The sequence below is a fragment of the Carassius auratus genome, chromosome 35 (genome assembly GCF_003368295.1).
Source record: "Carassius auratus strain Wakin chromosome 35, ASM336829v1, whole genome shotgun sequence".
NCBI classification, from domain to species: domain Eukaryota; kingdom Metazoa; phylum Chordata; class Actinopteri; order Cypriniformes; family Cyprinidae; genus Carassius; species Carassius auratus.
In genome coordinates this window covers 18,872,475-18,890,802 of record NC_039277.1, presented here as the reverse complement: position 1 = coordinate 18,890,802, position 18,328 = coordinate 18,872,475, and the positions used below count along the sequence as shown (strand labels likewise).

The 18,328-nt window shown below is 33.8% G+C and overlaps 1 protein-coding gene across 3 annotated transcripts in view; it reads right to left on the bottom strand.

Annotated features, from left to right (window-relative positions):
- LOC113054755 (contactin-associated protein-like 4) overlaps positions 1 to 18,328 on the bottom strand; it is a 95,820-nt gene that overhangs the window by 40,167 nt on the left and 37,325 nt on the right. For all 3 annotated transcript variants that reach the window (XM_026220533.1, XM_026220531.1, XM_026220532.1), the window contains 5 exons: positions 12,016 to 12,194; positions 10,794 to 10,919; positions 10,197 to 10,458; positions 9,081 to 9,224; positions 7,436 to 7,604 (listed from right to left, as the gene is read on the bottom strand). In XM_026220533.1, coding sequence (XP_026076318.1) covers positions 7,436 to 7,604; positions 9,081 to 9,224; positions 10,197 to 10,458; positions 10,794 to 10,919; positions 12,016 to 12,194 — 880 coding nt within the window. The remainder of the gene's footprint in view (positions 1 to 7,435; positions 7,605 to 9,080; positions 9,225 to 10,196; positions 10,459 to 10,793; positions 10,920 to 12,015; positions 12,195 to 18,328) is intronic.

Here is an 18,328-nt window from a genome sequence, read left to right as displayed (position 1 = left end):
CCGTTTAATTCCGAGGGAGGGTGAAAAAATATGCATGAACATTTTCACTTAGTCATTAGTTCACACACACTTCACAGAATCTGCAAACTATTAATAATAAATAAAAAAACACGAGGAATCATAAAAATTGCATGTTGCTTTTTTATGTAGCACTGCCCTGAAAAGCCATTAATTAAACTATAAAGCTTTAAAGTAATTATTAGCATTTTGCAGATTCTGCACGGTTTACAAAATCTAACATGTTTTTTTGGTGCAAAAACCCTCGACTAACACATCTGAAATAATAGCTAGTGAAATAAAAACACCTGATTTGAGGACACAAACTCTGCAGGACACACACGCTGAACTTTAATACTTTGTGTTAGAGGTTTCATCACACCATTAACCTCAAGATTGACTTAGCAAACACCACTAATAATAATTTATGCCACAATGCCTTGATTTAGAAGCTATAAAGTTTTGCTGAGAGCAAAGCAAGGTTAACCGAGGGATTCAAAGCAGCCGCTTTGACCACGAAACACCTTCCAATTTCCCTTTGTAAAGTGAATCCTTTCTAGTCATCTCACAATGTCCTTGCCTGAGCCGAAAAACAATTCCCAGCCTCTCCTGACTCTCACGGGAGGATTTGCATGCTTGTGTTACCAGCACTCACTTTACAGTTGACATCTTTCACCAGATTTCCATTTGTGGCCACAATGATGGTCTAAGAGGATCTGTTCAAATGCTCTTTGTGCTTTCTGTGGTCAGGATAGATACACTTTCTGCTCCGGTTTCACGCTTTGTAGCTTTATAATCGGAGCAGGATCGAGTGTGTCTTTCATTCCGTTCAAAACGACACTTCAAACCATGGGGGAAAAAAATGAAACCACGCTTTTTGGTTCATGTACGCTGATAGCATGTTGAGAGCCGTGTCTCTTTGTTGGCTCGGATCCCATCAGAGATTTTTAGGCCCGTTGCAAGGGACACAAGTGAACGTCAGCGGTCTGCTTCACACAGAGCCGCTTCACAGCCGGACTCCTCTGTTCTCCTGTAATCTGTCACCGCGAGTAATGATCAGACCGACACACACAGAGACAGAACGAGACACACGCAGAAAGAATAAACCCAAGAACGACATGCCAAACACTTGTGTTTACTCTAGACAATCAGAGATGAATATACATCAATCATAAACAAAAGAAGTATTGTCTCTTCTGCTCACCAAAGCTGCATTTATTTGATGAGAAATACAGTAAAAGCTGAAAAACTGTGAAATATTATTACAACTCAAAATAAATGGTTTCTATGTGAATATATTCTAAAACATAATTTATTCCTGTGACGCAAAGCTGAATTTTCAGCATCATTCCTCCAGTCTTCAGTGTCACATGATCTTCAGAAATACACTGATAAAGAAATATTTCTGTCTTTTTTTGGTGAAACCTTGCTACACATTATTTATTTGAAATAGAAATCGACTGTTAACATCATACATGTCTTTACTGACACTTTTGATCAATTCAATGCATCCTCACTGAATAAGAGAATTCATTTCTTTCTGAATGGTAGTGTAATGTCTGTCAAGGTTTTGTGCAGTGCAAAACATTTTACATGATGATTTTACTACTTCTCTATAATGCTTAGGAGAGAAACAAGTGCACAAACAAAATGTGTTAGAGCAAGCTATTAAATTTTCATGAAAGATTATGAAGACGAACATTATTTTTAGATTAAAGTGCAGTGATGAATCTTTCTCAATAAGAACAGCAAAAAAAATAAATAAACAGGGTCAAATTTTGATCCATGTTGACTTTAAATAAACTCGGACAGATGTTTTTTTTTAAGAAAAGAGGTCTCGGCTAATGAATACGGGTTGACATCTGGGAATATGATATTCCACAAGCATCTCAGCCTGAAGGACACATCTACTGTGAAACTGGAGACGGCATGGAAATATGAGAAACAGGAGCAAGATTTCACTGGAAAACCACATTCTGTCTCAACCAGACAAAACAGAGCTAGTAGTGTAAGTTAGACACTTAAAGGTAATCAGTTTAACTCAAGAAGTCTGCGTTCTGTGAGAGAGAACACCAATCACAATCCAGTAATTTGCATACTGAACTGTGATTGGTTTTCTCAGGCAGAATACAAAAACATGCACGAAACAAGTCCAGATGGAATTCAAATGGGTACTGTGACATCATCACTGTACAGTTACATTTCGAATCACAAACATTCTATAAATGTAACAGAATTTAACTATTTCCCGAAATGACAAGACTTCTAAAACGTCTTAAATAGCAAAAATGATGCAGGGAGCATAGTTTGAAAAGGAGTCAGCATGTTTCGTGGTGAAGAAAATCAGATGAATTTCAATGCTGCGCTTGCCTCGTGAACAATAAAATCAAACATAAAAACTCCTTCAGACAGAAACCGCCTCTGCTGCAGGACAGAACAGAAAATAAATCTATTCAAGCAGAATGTGTGTGAGGACAGCGAGCTCTGAGCAGAAGCTTGACGGCGTCGAAACACACGAGCCCTACGCTGCCCTTCCCATCCCTTCACCGATACTCAGAGCTCCACAACGGCAGCCAAAGGTCACGCGTGGTGACCCTAATCACAGAGAGGTGACAACCAACGGCGGCCCGCAGAGCTGAAGTCACCTCCTGAAAGACAAGTGCAGCAGGTGCAGAGGAAACAACTCCAACTCCACCCCTTGATGTGTGACTCGCAGCTCCAACCTGGGGGTCAAAGGTCAAGCAGAGGAAATTAGGACGGACAGAAGCCAGGCCAATAATGCACCCTTCAGCTGACCTCACCAGCAGAAAACAACTCCTCAACATCGACAGTATGCTATTTTTAAGGAATAGTTTTCCTAAAAATGTAAACTTGCTGATTATTATCAGACTTGGGGAAATTTAGCACTGCATCACTTGGGTGCCGTCAGAATGAGAGTCCAAACAGCTGATAAAAACATCACAATAATCCACACCATTTATAGCTTTTAAACGCTGCTTGATCTGTGCAGATTTCTCTCCTGATTCAGACCAGAACACTTTTTCATTGGTGGTTTTCAAGTGTTATTATGGATTACAGACTCGTATGTTTGCTGGAAGCAATGGTTAGATGTGTTGTGGATTACTTGTGATGTTTTTAGCAGCTGTTTGGACTCTCATTCTGACGGCACCCATTCACTGCAAAGCATCCATTGATGAGACACTGATGCAATGGCTAGATTTCTCCAAATTTGATGAAAAAACTAACTCACCTACATCTTGGATGAACTGAGGGCGAGTACATTTTCAGCAAATGTTCATTTTTCAGTGAATCATACTGAAACAAACCCAAAATAATTTCCCATCGTGTGAATCAGTTCTGAACATATTTTACTGTGACTGTACAGCAGTGATCCAGACACCTTACCAGCTCCTTAAAATGCATAAAGCATAATGAATTCCACTGCATGTGTGGATATACAGCTTGCTTTAATGCTTTTCAACATCATTTGATTATTGTTTCATGAATTAGCGCAGCCATGATCAACACACAGTGCATAAAACATTAAATGAAATTCTAAGTCTTGCTTTAGGTGGCTGCTAAAAGCACTTTGTTAACTGCACCAGGCAAATATCGCTGACTTTAGTGAATAAGACTCATTAGCATCCAAAGGAATCATGTTTGTAATGAAAGGAATTACAAAGACTTAATTAACAGTAAATTCTCATGACACAGAACTGCTTCGCCGCATTCAGCATCTGCTTAAACTGTTGAGAAAATTCACATCTGTAGCTCTTTCAAACCACAGACCAAAAAACTGATGCAGGTCATTTCTTTCAATGCAAAAACAGAATTAGTGCAGGACCGGTGGATGATGAGTGAAACCCATGCAGTGCTGTATTTGCTGAAACAACGAGACAGCTTTGCATTAACACAAAACACAGGATCTGTGGGCATGATGCTCTTTTACTGCAGTGAGAGGATTTGAATGGATGCGACTCAACGGTGTGCATGATAAACAGCAGCGCTTCACACTCATTACCTCTTTGTTTTGTTTCCTTGTGTAGCTATGCACTATTTAAAGTGACAGAATAAAAACAGGCCTCACATGCTTCTGTTGGAAAACCCTCACTTCAATACTCTGATTGGCTCTTTAAAGCGATGGGCGGGACTTATAGAACGATCCTCCACACAGCAGCTGTATTTCAGTGAGTTGAGGAGGAGTGCGAGTCCAGATTGGGTGAAAAAGTGTAGTGTATTCTGTCCATTATTCACCGTTACAATAACACAGACTCAGCGCTTTAGTCAAAGTGAGCAGTACATCACACAACACTCCTCCCGTGTCATTGCATAACAAAACAACTTCCTCTGGTCAGATCCATACGGAAAACTGCAGTAGATACTAGTTTCTGAGAATAAAATGTACAACAGAATGCAATGAGATCAGTGTGTGTTAAGTGTTCATAGACATTACCAACTGATCCTTTAGAAATCATTCTAATATGATGATTCATTATAAAAGTTGGAAACAGTTCTGCTGCTTAATATTTTTTCAGAACATGTGATACTTTTTTAGGATACTTTGATGAATAAAAAGTAGAAAAAAAAGAAGCTTTGTTTTTAAAATATAAATATTTTGTAATAACAATATACACTACTGGTCAGTTATTTGGGGTCAGTATTTTTTTTTCTTTTTTTTAAAATAAAATCAATACTTTTATTCAGCAAGGATGTGTTAAATTGATAAAAAGTGATAGTAAAGAAAATATATTATTAGAATTTTTTTTTTTTTTTTTATAAATGCAGTTCTTTTTAACCTTTTATTGATCAAATATATTCGACAGCAGAACTGTTTCCAACACTCATAATAAATCAGAATATTAGAATGATTTCTAAATGATCATGTGATCGACTGATGTTACATGTGACACTGAAGGCTGGAGGAATGATGCTGGAAATTCAGCTTTGCATCACAGGAATAAATTATTTTTTTAAGTATATTCAAATAGAAAACTATTATTTTAAGTTGTAATAATATTTCACAATATTACTGTTTTTTCTGTATTTTTGATCAAATAAATGCAGGCTTGATGAGCAGAAGAAACTTCTTTCAAAAACATTAAAAATAGTAATGTTTCCAAACTTTTGGTCTGTACTGTGTATATCAGATAGTCTAAATATTTCTAAATAAAAATGAATAAAAACTAGGAATAAAATTCGACACAATTGTCCACACGGGACGAAAAACACTTAAAATATAACATTATAATGTACACTGAAAAAATTGCCAGAAATGTCTTATCACAAAGAAATGGCAAGTAACACATTTCATTAAATGTTTACATTTGTTGAATTTATTATACATATATTACATCATTTTTTTATTTATATAAACGTTTTTAATAAAAAAAATTTTTTTTATATTTTTCAAAATAATAAAAAAATAGAAAGCGGTCTATATGGGATATTGTTCATGCCACAAATGATGCAGAATGATCACTAACTCAAACAACACACACACACACACACATACAATGAGTCGTTTAAACAAACAAATAAACAGCAATCCCAGAAGTCTTCAGTGTGATGAACAAGTGTGACAGACGAGAGCGTGACCCAGAACCCAGAGACTTTCAGAGACAACACATCTACATCCGCATCGAGAGTCAGAGAAGACAATATTCACTTGAGAAGTAAGTGTGTCTCCTTCACGTTCAATAGCTCGGCTCCAGCAGTGCATTTAGCGTCAAACACAGAAGAAAGAAATTGCACTGTCACGAAAAGAGCCTCGTCTTCAGGAGATTTGCTGCAGTGTCAAAGCCAAAGGAATCCATTTCTGCATCAAGCTAAATGAAGCAAGCTTTCCCTGACATGAAACACACAGGTCAACAGCACAGAGAACACGTTCACAATGAATCCTGCAGAATACGCTAAACACAGCCTAGTCCTCATTCAAACAGTGTGCAATGATAAACGAGTCAGGGCAGCCAGTCAATACGCCCATTTTGTTATTTTAATCCAGTTTTGTGTAAGAATTTCTCATCTTTGGCAGACTAGAAAGATTGCATAATGTGTGTACAGTAAACACACTGTATACTAGTTACAGCGGGCCAATATTTGGCCATTTTGAGATTATTGGCACTCGTTGTTATACTTGGCAGAACAGAAGCACGACATAACGCCAAAATCTACAGACAGCCTTGCCAAATTAAAATAAACAATTATATTCTATAAAATAATAATTTCAGTAAATTCATCTCAGTTACAAACAGTACAAGCTGTGTCAAATTCATATAGAAATTTCTAAACAATTTTTGCATTGTACCAAAGTATGTGTGTATTATTATTTTATTCCCTTATTAAATTATTTCCATTATAGTTATTTTTTATTATTGTATTTTTTATGTTTTATGTAAAGCACTTTCCATTTCCATTGTGCATTTAACATTTATTTTTAAAAGGTAATTTAATTGCCGTATGCTTTAAAAGAAAAAAACAACTTCAGTCAATATACTTAAACGATTAATAAAAAAAAATATATAATGTACAAAGACTGATTTTTGTTAAACATTTGTTTACATGTTAAAAAAAAATACATATATTGTTAAAATAATTACATTTACCTGTGTAAATAAATTATTAAAAAATTAACTTTTGCACAATGAGCTTTTAATGATAACAAAGGTGATTTAAGTGTAAAAATATGAGAAAGGAGCATGCATAATTAAATATCCAATATTAGAAACTAAATATTTAATTGTTCATGCTCATTTCCTTTTTTTTTCTTATTTAACACATAATACTACTTTTAAAAAATCTACAGTGTTGGCTGATGATATAGATACATTATATTGTTCAACAATAAGTATTGTTAGTGCCACAGAAATTACACACTTATTTTTTTAAATTGACTTAGTATTTTTAATTCATAATTTTTTATTTATTTTTTAATTAAAAATAATATCTCAATTAAATCACAAAAGTAATATTGTACAATTATTTAAAAAATATATTTTTTTTAATTAAAAAAATAATAATTTTAAATTAAAAGAAATTAATTTAAAAACAACTCTCCTTAACAAGCTGCACAATCTGAGTTATAATTTGTATCATAAACAGTGACGCAAAAAAACATTTAAATAAACAAATAAGCAGAAACTTTAGAAACCCCAGCTGTCCAAGCTGTTTGTCTATCTGAACTAAACTGTGAACAAAAGTTGCATTTATAACGAAGCTGAAATTGATTCATTGCGATTGATCAGATGGATAAATATTTAAACGAGGGCAGGTTCTCCCCGAGGCTCATCGTCTGCGTCTTTTAGCGAATACGTTTTCAGCGTAATTTCTCCGGCTAATTAATCTCTGTATTTAGGTAATCAAGCCAAACGCTTATATTTAGCAAGGAAGAAAATGGAAAGCAGAACGTTTTGTGAGTTCACATAAAAGTGTAATTGCTTACCTGTCGACGATCCCACACATGTCCATCTGTAGATCACTAAAATTCCCAAACAACATCTGCTGCACCCGGATGAGATCCACTAAAGCGCCGTCCGTCCGGATGAGACGCATGCATCCTTGGAAAACACTGAACGGGTTTCTGCAGCTGCTGTGTTCTGCGTCCGGACATCCTAAGAACATAAGAGTCGTCAGGATGCATTTTAACAAATACACACAAAATAACACGTTTAAGCTATGGCAATGTTATTTTAATATCATTATTAAACTAGGATTGCATGGTTTACCTGTATTACAGAAGTATCGCGTTACTGAAGCTCCAAAATACTGACAGTGCTACTGTATTTGTTTTTGTGATGTTAAACGATTAATTGCATCCAAAATAAAAGTTTTTTTGCAAAATATATATGTGTGTTGTGTGTATATTTAAAAAAAATTAATCAAGATTAATCGTATCCAAAATATATATTTTTTTGCAAAATAAATGTGTGTTCTATTTATATCCCCCCCCCAAAAAAAATTAATCGCGATTAATCGTAATTAATTGCATCCAAAATAAAGTTTTTTTTTTTTTGGCAAAATATATGTGTGTTCTGTGTATATAAAAAAAAACATAATCGCGATCAATTGTGATTAATCACATCCAAAATAAACATTTTTTTTTTTTGCTAAATATATGTGTTCTGTGCATATACATTTTTTTTTTGCGCGATTAATCATAATTAATCGCATCCAAAATAAAAGTTGGTTTTTTTTGTGCAAAATAGTGTGTTCTGTGCATATTATTTATGTAAATATAAATACACATACATACAGAATACATTTTGAAAACATGTTTTTACATGTCTATATTTATATTCATATAATTTATGTTATAAATAAATATATTTAATATATAAACAACATATTTTTCTATAATATATACATGCATGTTTGTGTATGTATATATATACATAATATAGACACTACACACACATACTATGCAACAAAAACTTTTCTTTCAAAAAATAATTATCATGATTAATTGTTTGACAGCACTATTTATTTATTTGTATACAACTATAGTTTGTTATTGTATTTAACTGAAATAAAATAAGACTAATTTGTAATTCTCATCATTATTCGTATTTTATTATTATTAAATTGTGTATATTTAATTTTATTTGATATCAGTTATATATTTTACTTTATATTAATTTTCATAAAAATAACAACAATGCTAATAATACTACCTGCAATAATGATTTGGACAGCGTTGAACAAAAAGTTACAAATTGCACGTCGGAAAATAACCCTTAAATGTTTCACATCCAGTTATGATGTTCACAAACTGTCCTTCATGACTGTCATATTGGATGATGATATGATGCATGTTTGACTGTGGCTCAAGGCAAATCTACTACAGTTGTGCATTTATAGACGGCGTAACTCTCTCTCTCCAGTCACTGAGCTGAAGCTGAATCCAGCCTCAGAGAGCTTCAGAAACGCTGGAAAGCTAAACCAATGCGCTTTTCTCAGTGGAAGCTGTGCGTTGAGTGAAACGATGGATTGATTAATGTGAAGGATTGGGCTCGTGTAGAGGGAAATTACTCTGAGCTAGTGTTGCTTTGTGTTAGCAGGAGGCGATGGATGGCTAAAGTTGTTTTTACCGCCTAAGAATAGCTGGCTGTCAGGAGCGACAGGGAAGGAAGTGGACGCTGTAGAGCTGTCGGTTCTGTCCAGGGTGACTACGAGACGCCCTCGACGGACAGCAAGCTCCAGCGAGTGCCACTGACCGTCATTTAAACCGGCACCTGTGGAGAAAGAGCCAGCATGTGGATCAGGCACAAATAACAGCGACTTATTATTTTTGGATAGAACCGCAAGAACAGATTCTTGCCTTAAACTTAGAGTATATGTGGGATGGCATACTAACCAACTACTCTAGCTCAGACATGAAGTGTGCATATTGTGTACAGTATGTATATATTCTGTATGCATGAAATAAACAATGTGCAATACACAACTAAAGCACCCTTTAAATACTGTATCCAACAATGCAATGCACTTGATCGTTCCTTTATTTGCATTGTGTTCCTGTGGCTCAGTGGTACAGCATTGTGTTAGCAGCGCAAAAGGTCGTGGGTTCAATTTCAGGGAACACACATACACACTGAAATGTATAGCCTGAATGCACTGTAAATTGCTTTGGATAAAATAATCTACTAAATGAATAAATGTAAATGTGTCAAATGAACCTGACAGAAAGATCAGACATCTTCAGACAAAATTGCACAATAATAAATGCATTTTTAACACACTGGCGTACTATTTATCAAAGGTGCATTACAAAAACAACCAGAGGTTGATGCATTTCACAATGAAATAAATATAAAGTATAAAGCCAAAACATAAAAATCATAATTTAAAACATAAATCATAATATATATATATATATATATATATATATATATATATATATATATATATATATATATATATATATATATATATATATATATATATATATATATACAAACACACAGAAAAAAAAATATTTTATTTCAGCTAGTGGTCAAGGCAGCATAACTAATAGAAATAACTAAAACTAAATAAAATACAAATAAGAAGATAGACAGCAGTTGCCATTGATATTGACTTTGCTTTACTCTTGACACACAAGAGAGATGGATTTAGCTTTTACGGTCAAATAAACTGAAACTCTGGTTTATATGTGCTATTATTTCAGTCCAAACATATTATATCCCATAATGCATGAGCCAAACCTGCGGTGATGTCTATCATAATCCGGCCGGTCTTCTGGATCTGCAATCGCGCTCTGGCCTCGCTCAGATACAGCCACAGCGTTCCTGCGTTATGCTTCAGGTCAAAGGTCATCAGCAGGCCTGCTTTGTTCCAGGTCCTGAACTGCAGAGCGACCGACACGCTTTCCTCACCGGTGACCCACGGCAAAGCGAGGAAACTTCCAGGACTGGCAAAGGTCACCGGCACGTCTATGGATTCGGCGCATGTGAAGCTGACGTTCCCCTGCGAGAGACAAAAAAATACCGTGGTAAAACCAAGAGCATTTCTCATGCAAGCTGCATTTGCAATAATGAAGCACCACAGTCATGATGTCTGCTTCATAAATTATGCATTTGCCTTCCTGGCTATTATCTTGAAACCAATGTCACGGCATTACGACAATGAATTAAAGAGCTGGTAATTGGTTTAACCCCCAAATTCCCAAGACAATGGTTGTATAAAAGAAAAAAAACTCTATAATGGAGGAGAACATGGTAAGGGTCACAGTAATACAAAGCTTTCATTATGGAAAAATGAACTGCTAGCAGGCCAAATAAAGCAGCTGTTCACACACTTACCTGCTTCTCTTCGGCTCGCTCCATCACGCTGATGTCGTTGTAAAGCACGTTTTCCAAGCATCCCTGGAAGTTTCTTCTGGAGTGGGATTTCTGGAGTCCAGCTGCTGACGTTCCACCGAAACTGATCTTGTGAAAGAACGACAGATTCATGTCAGAAATCACACATGTTAAATGAGTGTTATGAAATTAATATAAGCTTAACTCCATTGATAGATTGTCGATTAGCATTCATAAAATTAATTATTGATTGGTTAACGTGCGCTCAATTAGTAACCTTGACTGTGTAAAAAAAAAAAAAAAGTAAATTATAAATAAAAATCTAAAAAACATTAATAAATATACATTTAGTATATATATATATATATATATATATATATATATATATATATATATATATATATATATATATATATATATATATATACTGTATTTTTCGGACTATAAGTTGCACCTGAGTATAAGTCGCATCAGTCCAAAAATACGTCATGACGAGTGAAAAAACATCTATAAGTCGCACTGGACTATAAGTCGCATTTATTTAGAACCAAGAGAAAACATTACCGTCTCCAGCCGCCAGAGGGCGCTCTATGTTCTTAGTGTAGACTACAGGAGAACTGAGCAGCATAGAGCGCCCTCTGGCGGCTGGAGACAGTAATGTTTTCTCTTGGTTCATTTCTCTTAGTTCATTTCTCTCAGTTCATGTCAAATTAATTTTGATAAATAAGTCGCAGGACCAGCCAAACTATGACAAAAAGTGTGACTTATAGTCCGGAAAATACGTTTTATATATATACAAATTGCATGCACATTTATTAATATTTCTAATATTTATTAAATTTATATGTAGCTTTTATGTCTACTATTTAATGTAACTTTTTCCACACATATACAATACATGCATATAATACATTACTTTTTATTAATAACTATGTATTTTATTATTTTTATGTATTTTTACTATTTTGTAAAAAAAAGTGCTATGCAAATAAACAACCCTTGCATTGTGAGACTTTGCTAGTTTACTGTAATATAAGATGTAAGTGTTATCAATAAATGAACAGTGTATCAAAAAGTGAAATGCTCAGAAATATATTGAGATCTAATTATACAAAGACATTTTCATTCCAGCTGATATATGTTGTTTGTATAATTCAGGTGTTTAGTGTGAGTCATTTGAAATGCTTTCCTGGACTAATTGAGCTGGAGGTCGTTAGCGGCTCACCTCATTAATCTCAGAGTGACTCCAGGACTCTGGCAGCTGGAACTGCTGGCTGCTTTTGTCAACGGTGAAGTTCACGAGTCCTCGAGTCCGCTCCACGCTGACGTGATGCCAGTGCTGATCGTCCAGCAAACTGCCCAGAGACACCAGAGTAGGGTGGACATCAGCCGACGAACCCCGGCCTGAAACACAGATCAAATACTGATTAGGACGGCTTGTTAAAGCTGCAAACGTTTGATTACTTTAAATGCATTTCAACAGAAACTGACATTAGAAATTATGCAACCACCCTAACATGCAGTTTATGAAATAACATCTCTCAAGTGACCATTGACACTCCTAATTGAGACTGTAGATATAGTGTCAATGGTCCATTTATGGTATGCAATGGTATGGCTCCATCAAATATATCTGAGCCATTGATTGAGCACAAGGTAACTAGATCTCTCCGGTCCTCTAACCAGACACTCTTGTTTATCCCCAAGACGAGGCGGAAGTGCATCGGTGATCGCGCTTTTGCTTCAATTGCACCAAGACTCTGGAAAGATCTGCCCATTTTGATTAGGATGGCTTCATCTGTGGCCATTTTTGAGTCTGTTAGACAAGGCTTTTAATTCTAGCTGAAGCACTCTTTTTATTCTTGTTCTATATGTTTTATATATTGCTGCATGTTATGATGTTTTTCTTTTCTTTTCTTTCTCTCTCCTTGTCTCCTTGTTTTGCTATTGATTTTTTTTAGCTATTCTGTTGTAAAGCACATTGGTCAACTCTGATTGTAGCAAAAAGTGCTATATAAATAAAATTGCCATTGCCATTTAAGAGATGGTCATGCACTTATAAGTCTGCGATCCACCATAATGGAAGAAGAAGAAAAATAATCCCTCACGCGTTTGCTGCTGTGAAACGCGTTCAAAAGAGTTCTAACAGTTCGGACATTGCGTGAATCAGAGGTTAAAAAAAAAAAAAAACATCTGTTTCTTGCACAGACCAATCGTTTTGTGTCTTTACACATCAATGTATCGTCACGAGCCGCAGGGTTTAATATGGATCTGTCTGCAACGACTGAAGCTAAAAATCATAATTTCTGTTCCACTGAAGAAACAAAGTCACCTAGATCTAATTTTCATTTTTGGGTGAACTATCCCTTTAACATTATTATTGTAAATTACTTGAACTGAAATTAAACTCTACAAATAAATAAATAAAATCTAAAATTTTTGATCTCATTATTTGACTCAGTGGGGGCATATACAGGCTAAACAAGAGCGGAGCAAGAACTGAGCCCTGTGGGACTCCGCATGTCATGGACATTCACTTAAGACTTGTGCTGTCCTATATTCACATAATAACCTCTCCCCTCCAAGTATATGACCAGAACCATTTGAGTACCATTGCAGAAGGCCAGACCCAGTCTTCCAGTCTCTGTAGATGCATGTTATGATAGACAATGTCAGACGCAGCACTGAGATCTAGTAGTACCAGCACTGATATTTGGCAGAATTAAAATGAAAGCAAATATCATTTATTATCTTAATGAGTGCTGTCTCTGTGCTGTGATGCAGTTGGAAACCAGATTGAAAATAGTCCAGGTATCCATTTGAGTTTAAGTAGTTGTTCAGCTAATTTAAATGAATTTAAAACAGTTCAATAGTACTAAAACAGTATTTCAACTCAGATCTATATATATATATATATATATATATATATATATATATATATATATATATATATATATTAATTAAATAAATATACATTTAATAATTAAAAATAATGCATTGAATAAAAAGAACAACAATATTAATATTAGAGAAAAACAAATCGAAGTTAAATTTTTAAAATTAAAAAATATAATTAAATAAAAATTATAATAATAAAACTTTTTTTTATTTACAAAATAATATAAATAAAGAAATAATGCAAAAGACAAAATTAAAAAGCACAATTACTAAAACTTAAACTAAAGTTAAAATCTAAAAATAAAAGGTAATTCAAAATATATAAATATGAATAAATACTACAATATAATTTAAGGTAATATTAAAATAACTCATCATACTGATCGTCAAATGAATATCAAACACAAAACTGCTGCAACAAACCTGAGTTCAATTAACATCAACGAGACGATCTGCTAAAGTCTGCGTTCACATTACACTTTTCCAGAATGTTAAACAGTTTGGTATAAAACAGCAACACTTTTAACAGCCTTAAAGACTTACTTATCACCTCCTTAAACTAGCTCCCGATCTGTGAGATCAGTTGTGGAGTGGGCCGATTCTCACACAGATGAGGAGACGTTTAGACCTGCTTAAAGCTAAATCATCACACACTTTCTGCTGGGTGTCTTTACGCTTATTTTAACAGCTGACATATATATGGGAGAAAAGACAAGTGAAATGTTTCCTTTGCATAATCAGGATGAGTTTCAGGTGACAGCAGTCCACACGGGTTTGTTTACAGCGGTAAGATGGATCTGTAGGATGCTGGATCATGATATGAATACATTTAAGGAAAATAGTTTACAACTTTGGTATTCTGTTGGGTCCCTAGTTATGTAACATACATAAGACATAAAAAACAACAGCAATCTAAAAAAAAATATAAAATAATAATAATTATTATTATTTGATTATACACACAGATTGTGTACTATTAGTATTATTATTAATAATAATAATAATTATTATTAAATAATACATATTTATTATTTAATTAGATGTATACATGGGGGATATTATATAAAATGTAAATATAAAATATGCATCTAATTTTATAATTTTAAAGGTGTGTACAAAATGTGCACTAAGTGATTGTTTCACACTATGTTAACTCATGTTTTAGTCTCATATTTTTTATTGATCAAAAATGTAGGGACACTTTTACAAAGCTAGAGGACAGGCGTTTCGGACATTTTCATTGTCAGATGATGACAGATTGACAGTGTTGTATATTATTTGTTGTTAATCAGAGCTGCACTTCAAACACATGAGTATGGCTGTCATACAAGTGAAGGCGAGAGATCAAGACTGGGATGCTTTTATGCTTTCTGAGAGGAACAAAGATCATGAAATATTAAGCAGTGGACCACTAAATGTTAAATCACATCAGAGCGGTCTACGCCGTCCCCATTCTTACACAAAGCAGAGCCTGTTTATATTCTGATGTTAACTGACCAGCACTGGACCGACCGATTGTAACTGATGAATAATTGATATAAATGTTGCGTGCAATAAACATTAAATAAATGCATTAATAGTATTAGGTTCATCTTTAATTGCACGTAATGGCTGTTGAACATGATGCAGGATGACTGATTTTGTGTTGCAGTCTATTATATGCATCTATAATTCAAGATATGAGGCAAAAAATGAAGCTTTATGGGTTTTTACCTTATATTTATTTAATATGATATATTTTAGCGATCTCACAAGCCAATGTTTTTTTTTCCCCAATACATTTTAATTCAATTTCATACAACAGTTAAATAAACAAGAAGTCAATAATGTGATACATTTTAGACACATTATTGTCAATAGTGTCTGTTTTGTTGAATTTGTATTAGATTTTTTTTTTATTATCCATTTTTATTTCAGTTTTACTGGTTTAAAGATTTTAAGATTTCTCCCTAATATTTTTAGTTTATTTTATTTATTTCATTTCAATTATATATATGTGTGTGACAATAAAAAAAAAAACACACTAATTACTATAAAAACCATTAAAAATTAAATAAAATTATTAAACAAAGTAAAAACAAATTGTAATTATTATAAATAATTAGAAAAATTAGCAACACACACACACACACACACACACACACACACACACACAATTCAGTATATTATTTTTTCAAGATTACAAATGTGATATTGATTTTATACAACAGTTCCATACACAAGAAGTTAATAAATATCACAAGCAAAATATTTCAATCAAAGACACAGAACTAATGTGCGAATGAAGCCACATTTTTAAATGAGACTATTCAACCAGCAGTGGATTCGTTCTGTCACTATTGTTGTTGAAATATTCACGTCATCCCCATCTAAAGCCTGAATAAATCCAGCATGAATGTTGTGAGATGCAGCGGTTTGGAAGACAAACTGAGCTACATGTCCGATCACCAAACGAACCCAGCAGCTTTAATGTGACGATGTTGTTGTTGTTGTGATACAGAGACAGATGTTAGTCTCTGGCAAACACTGGCTTCTGTCCGTGCTGGAAAATACATCTGCAAACAAGCTGCGACATGAAGATTAATGCCCATATCCCAAACTATTTTATTCTGCTGGTTGTTTGCATTCATCAAGCTGTCTGTTTATATTGTGCACGAGTGCTTCATGTTCTGCCCCAAACTTTTCTAGTCTGTTTGGATTTGAATATACATTGTTCTGACCACACTGACCGATTCTTTATTATTCTGTGGTTGTAAGTATTAACGGTTTGTTTGTTTTGAGGGTTGCCACAGATGTTATTTGAGATCCGCACAATTAGAGCAGCAGGAGCATGACTTAAGGAAAATCTGATTTCATGTTCCTTTCACGGTCTGTGTATATATACAAAAACCTAACACTGAAATAAAATTAAAGATATAAGGCATATATAAATGTAATTAATAAAATATAAATATAAAAAAACTTATATAAAAAAACTAAAACTAGTAAAAATTACAAAACACAACAAAATTGACAATTTAAAAAAGCCATTCCAAAATATAAATTAAGATACAATGGTATCTGCTAAAATGGTAAAAAGGCCTATAACAAATGCTAAAATATATATTTACTTTCAAAACTGACTAATGCTGACTGACTACACTGAAATAAATTTACTTGAAAACATTTACATGAAAAAAACTAGCAAAAATAGTTATCTCAGAAACTGGTAGTAAATTTGACAAAAGAAACACAAGCAACACATTGAGTTAAATGTGAAATTCAGATTTTGTACTATTAATGTACTCCAATAATCAGCTTTAGTTTGCAGCATTGATCAGGACAACCCAAATATTTAATTAAACTCATGTTTTGTTCCATCTGTTCTTCATTATTTTAGATGCTAGGCCCTAAAAGCCAACACATGCATGTACTTTCAGCCTAAAAACATTTTAAAAGCTGCCTGAAGTGATTTATATTCAACACTGGCTGAATGTATTGTCTGATAAAACAATCCCAAGCGAATGCAGCGACAGCTTTGAAGTGCAATGTCTTTACAGCACAGTAAACCTCATCTAAACAGGAAGAACGAGTGGACATCATGGGCTCGACAAAGACAACAGCGAGTGCCACGGACATTTCTGACAAACAGAGTTGAGCCATAATCAGAGTGAGGCTGAGAGACCACTTTAGCACTTTCACAAACCCCTCCAATAAGTGATGGCAGACATCTTTAATTTGCTTGAAATGATGGTGAAAACAGAGAGAGCTGCAGTTAGGTTGCAGTTACTTCACAATGGGCATTCAAACTCCTCCAGACCCACCCAACTTGTACATTATATATTTAAATGAAACCTGAAAATAAAATAAAATATGCAGATAAAATCCATATTAACAAAAACTGTAATAAACAGGAATAAAGTACATTCGCTAAAAAGACCTTAATATCTCAGCTATTTCTCATCCAAGATGGCAATTACAATAAGTGCAGAACAAATGAGGACTTGCTCAAAAACTCTCATGCTTTTCAGATGTTTCTCCTCTGAAAAAGACTTCAATAATCTCATGCAATCTGCAATCAAGTCAGAGATCTCAATATGAACTCAAATGATCTGATCAGTCTTGTAATCTAACTTACTTTTAGATAAACTCCATGCTATTGGTCTTTCTGAAAATGCAATTATGTGGTTTAATTCATACCTGCATAACAGAAAACAATGTGTAGTATTAAAAGGGATTAAATCAGATTTTTTAAGTTCAACAAAGAGGTGTGCCCCAAGGTTCAATATTAGGACCACTTCTTTTTTTTATTTCAATGTTTATTTTTATGTCAATAATTTACTGCTAATTTTCAATAACTGTAATATTCATCTTTATTTTTATGACACCATCATATATGTATCTAATTCTGATATTTTACAAATTCAGTTCTCTCTTCATTATGAATTTAATATTTTACAACACTAGCTTTTGGATTATAAATTAATTCTTAATTTTTTTTGTTCCTCGTACCTAAAACAAAACAAAACAAAGCTATTATGTTTAAAGCCTCGGACTAGAATAATTTACCTGCAGATATTTAATTTATTTCATCATTTAAGATGTTTAAATAAAACTTTATTATCATTTTTTTTTCTTATGGTCTGTACATATTATCATTA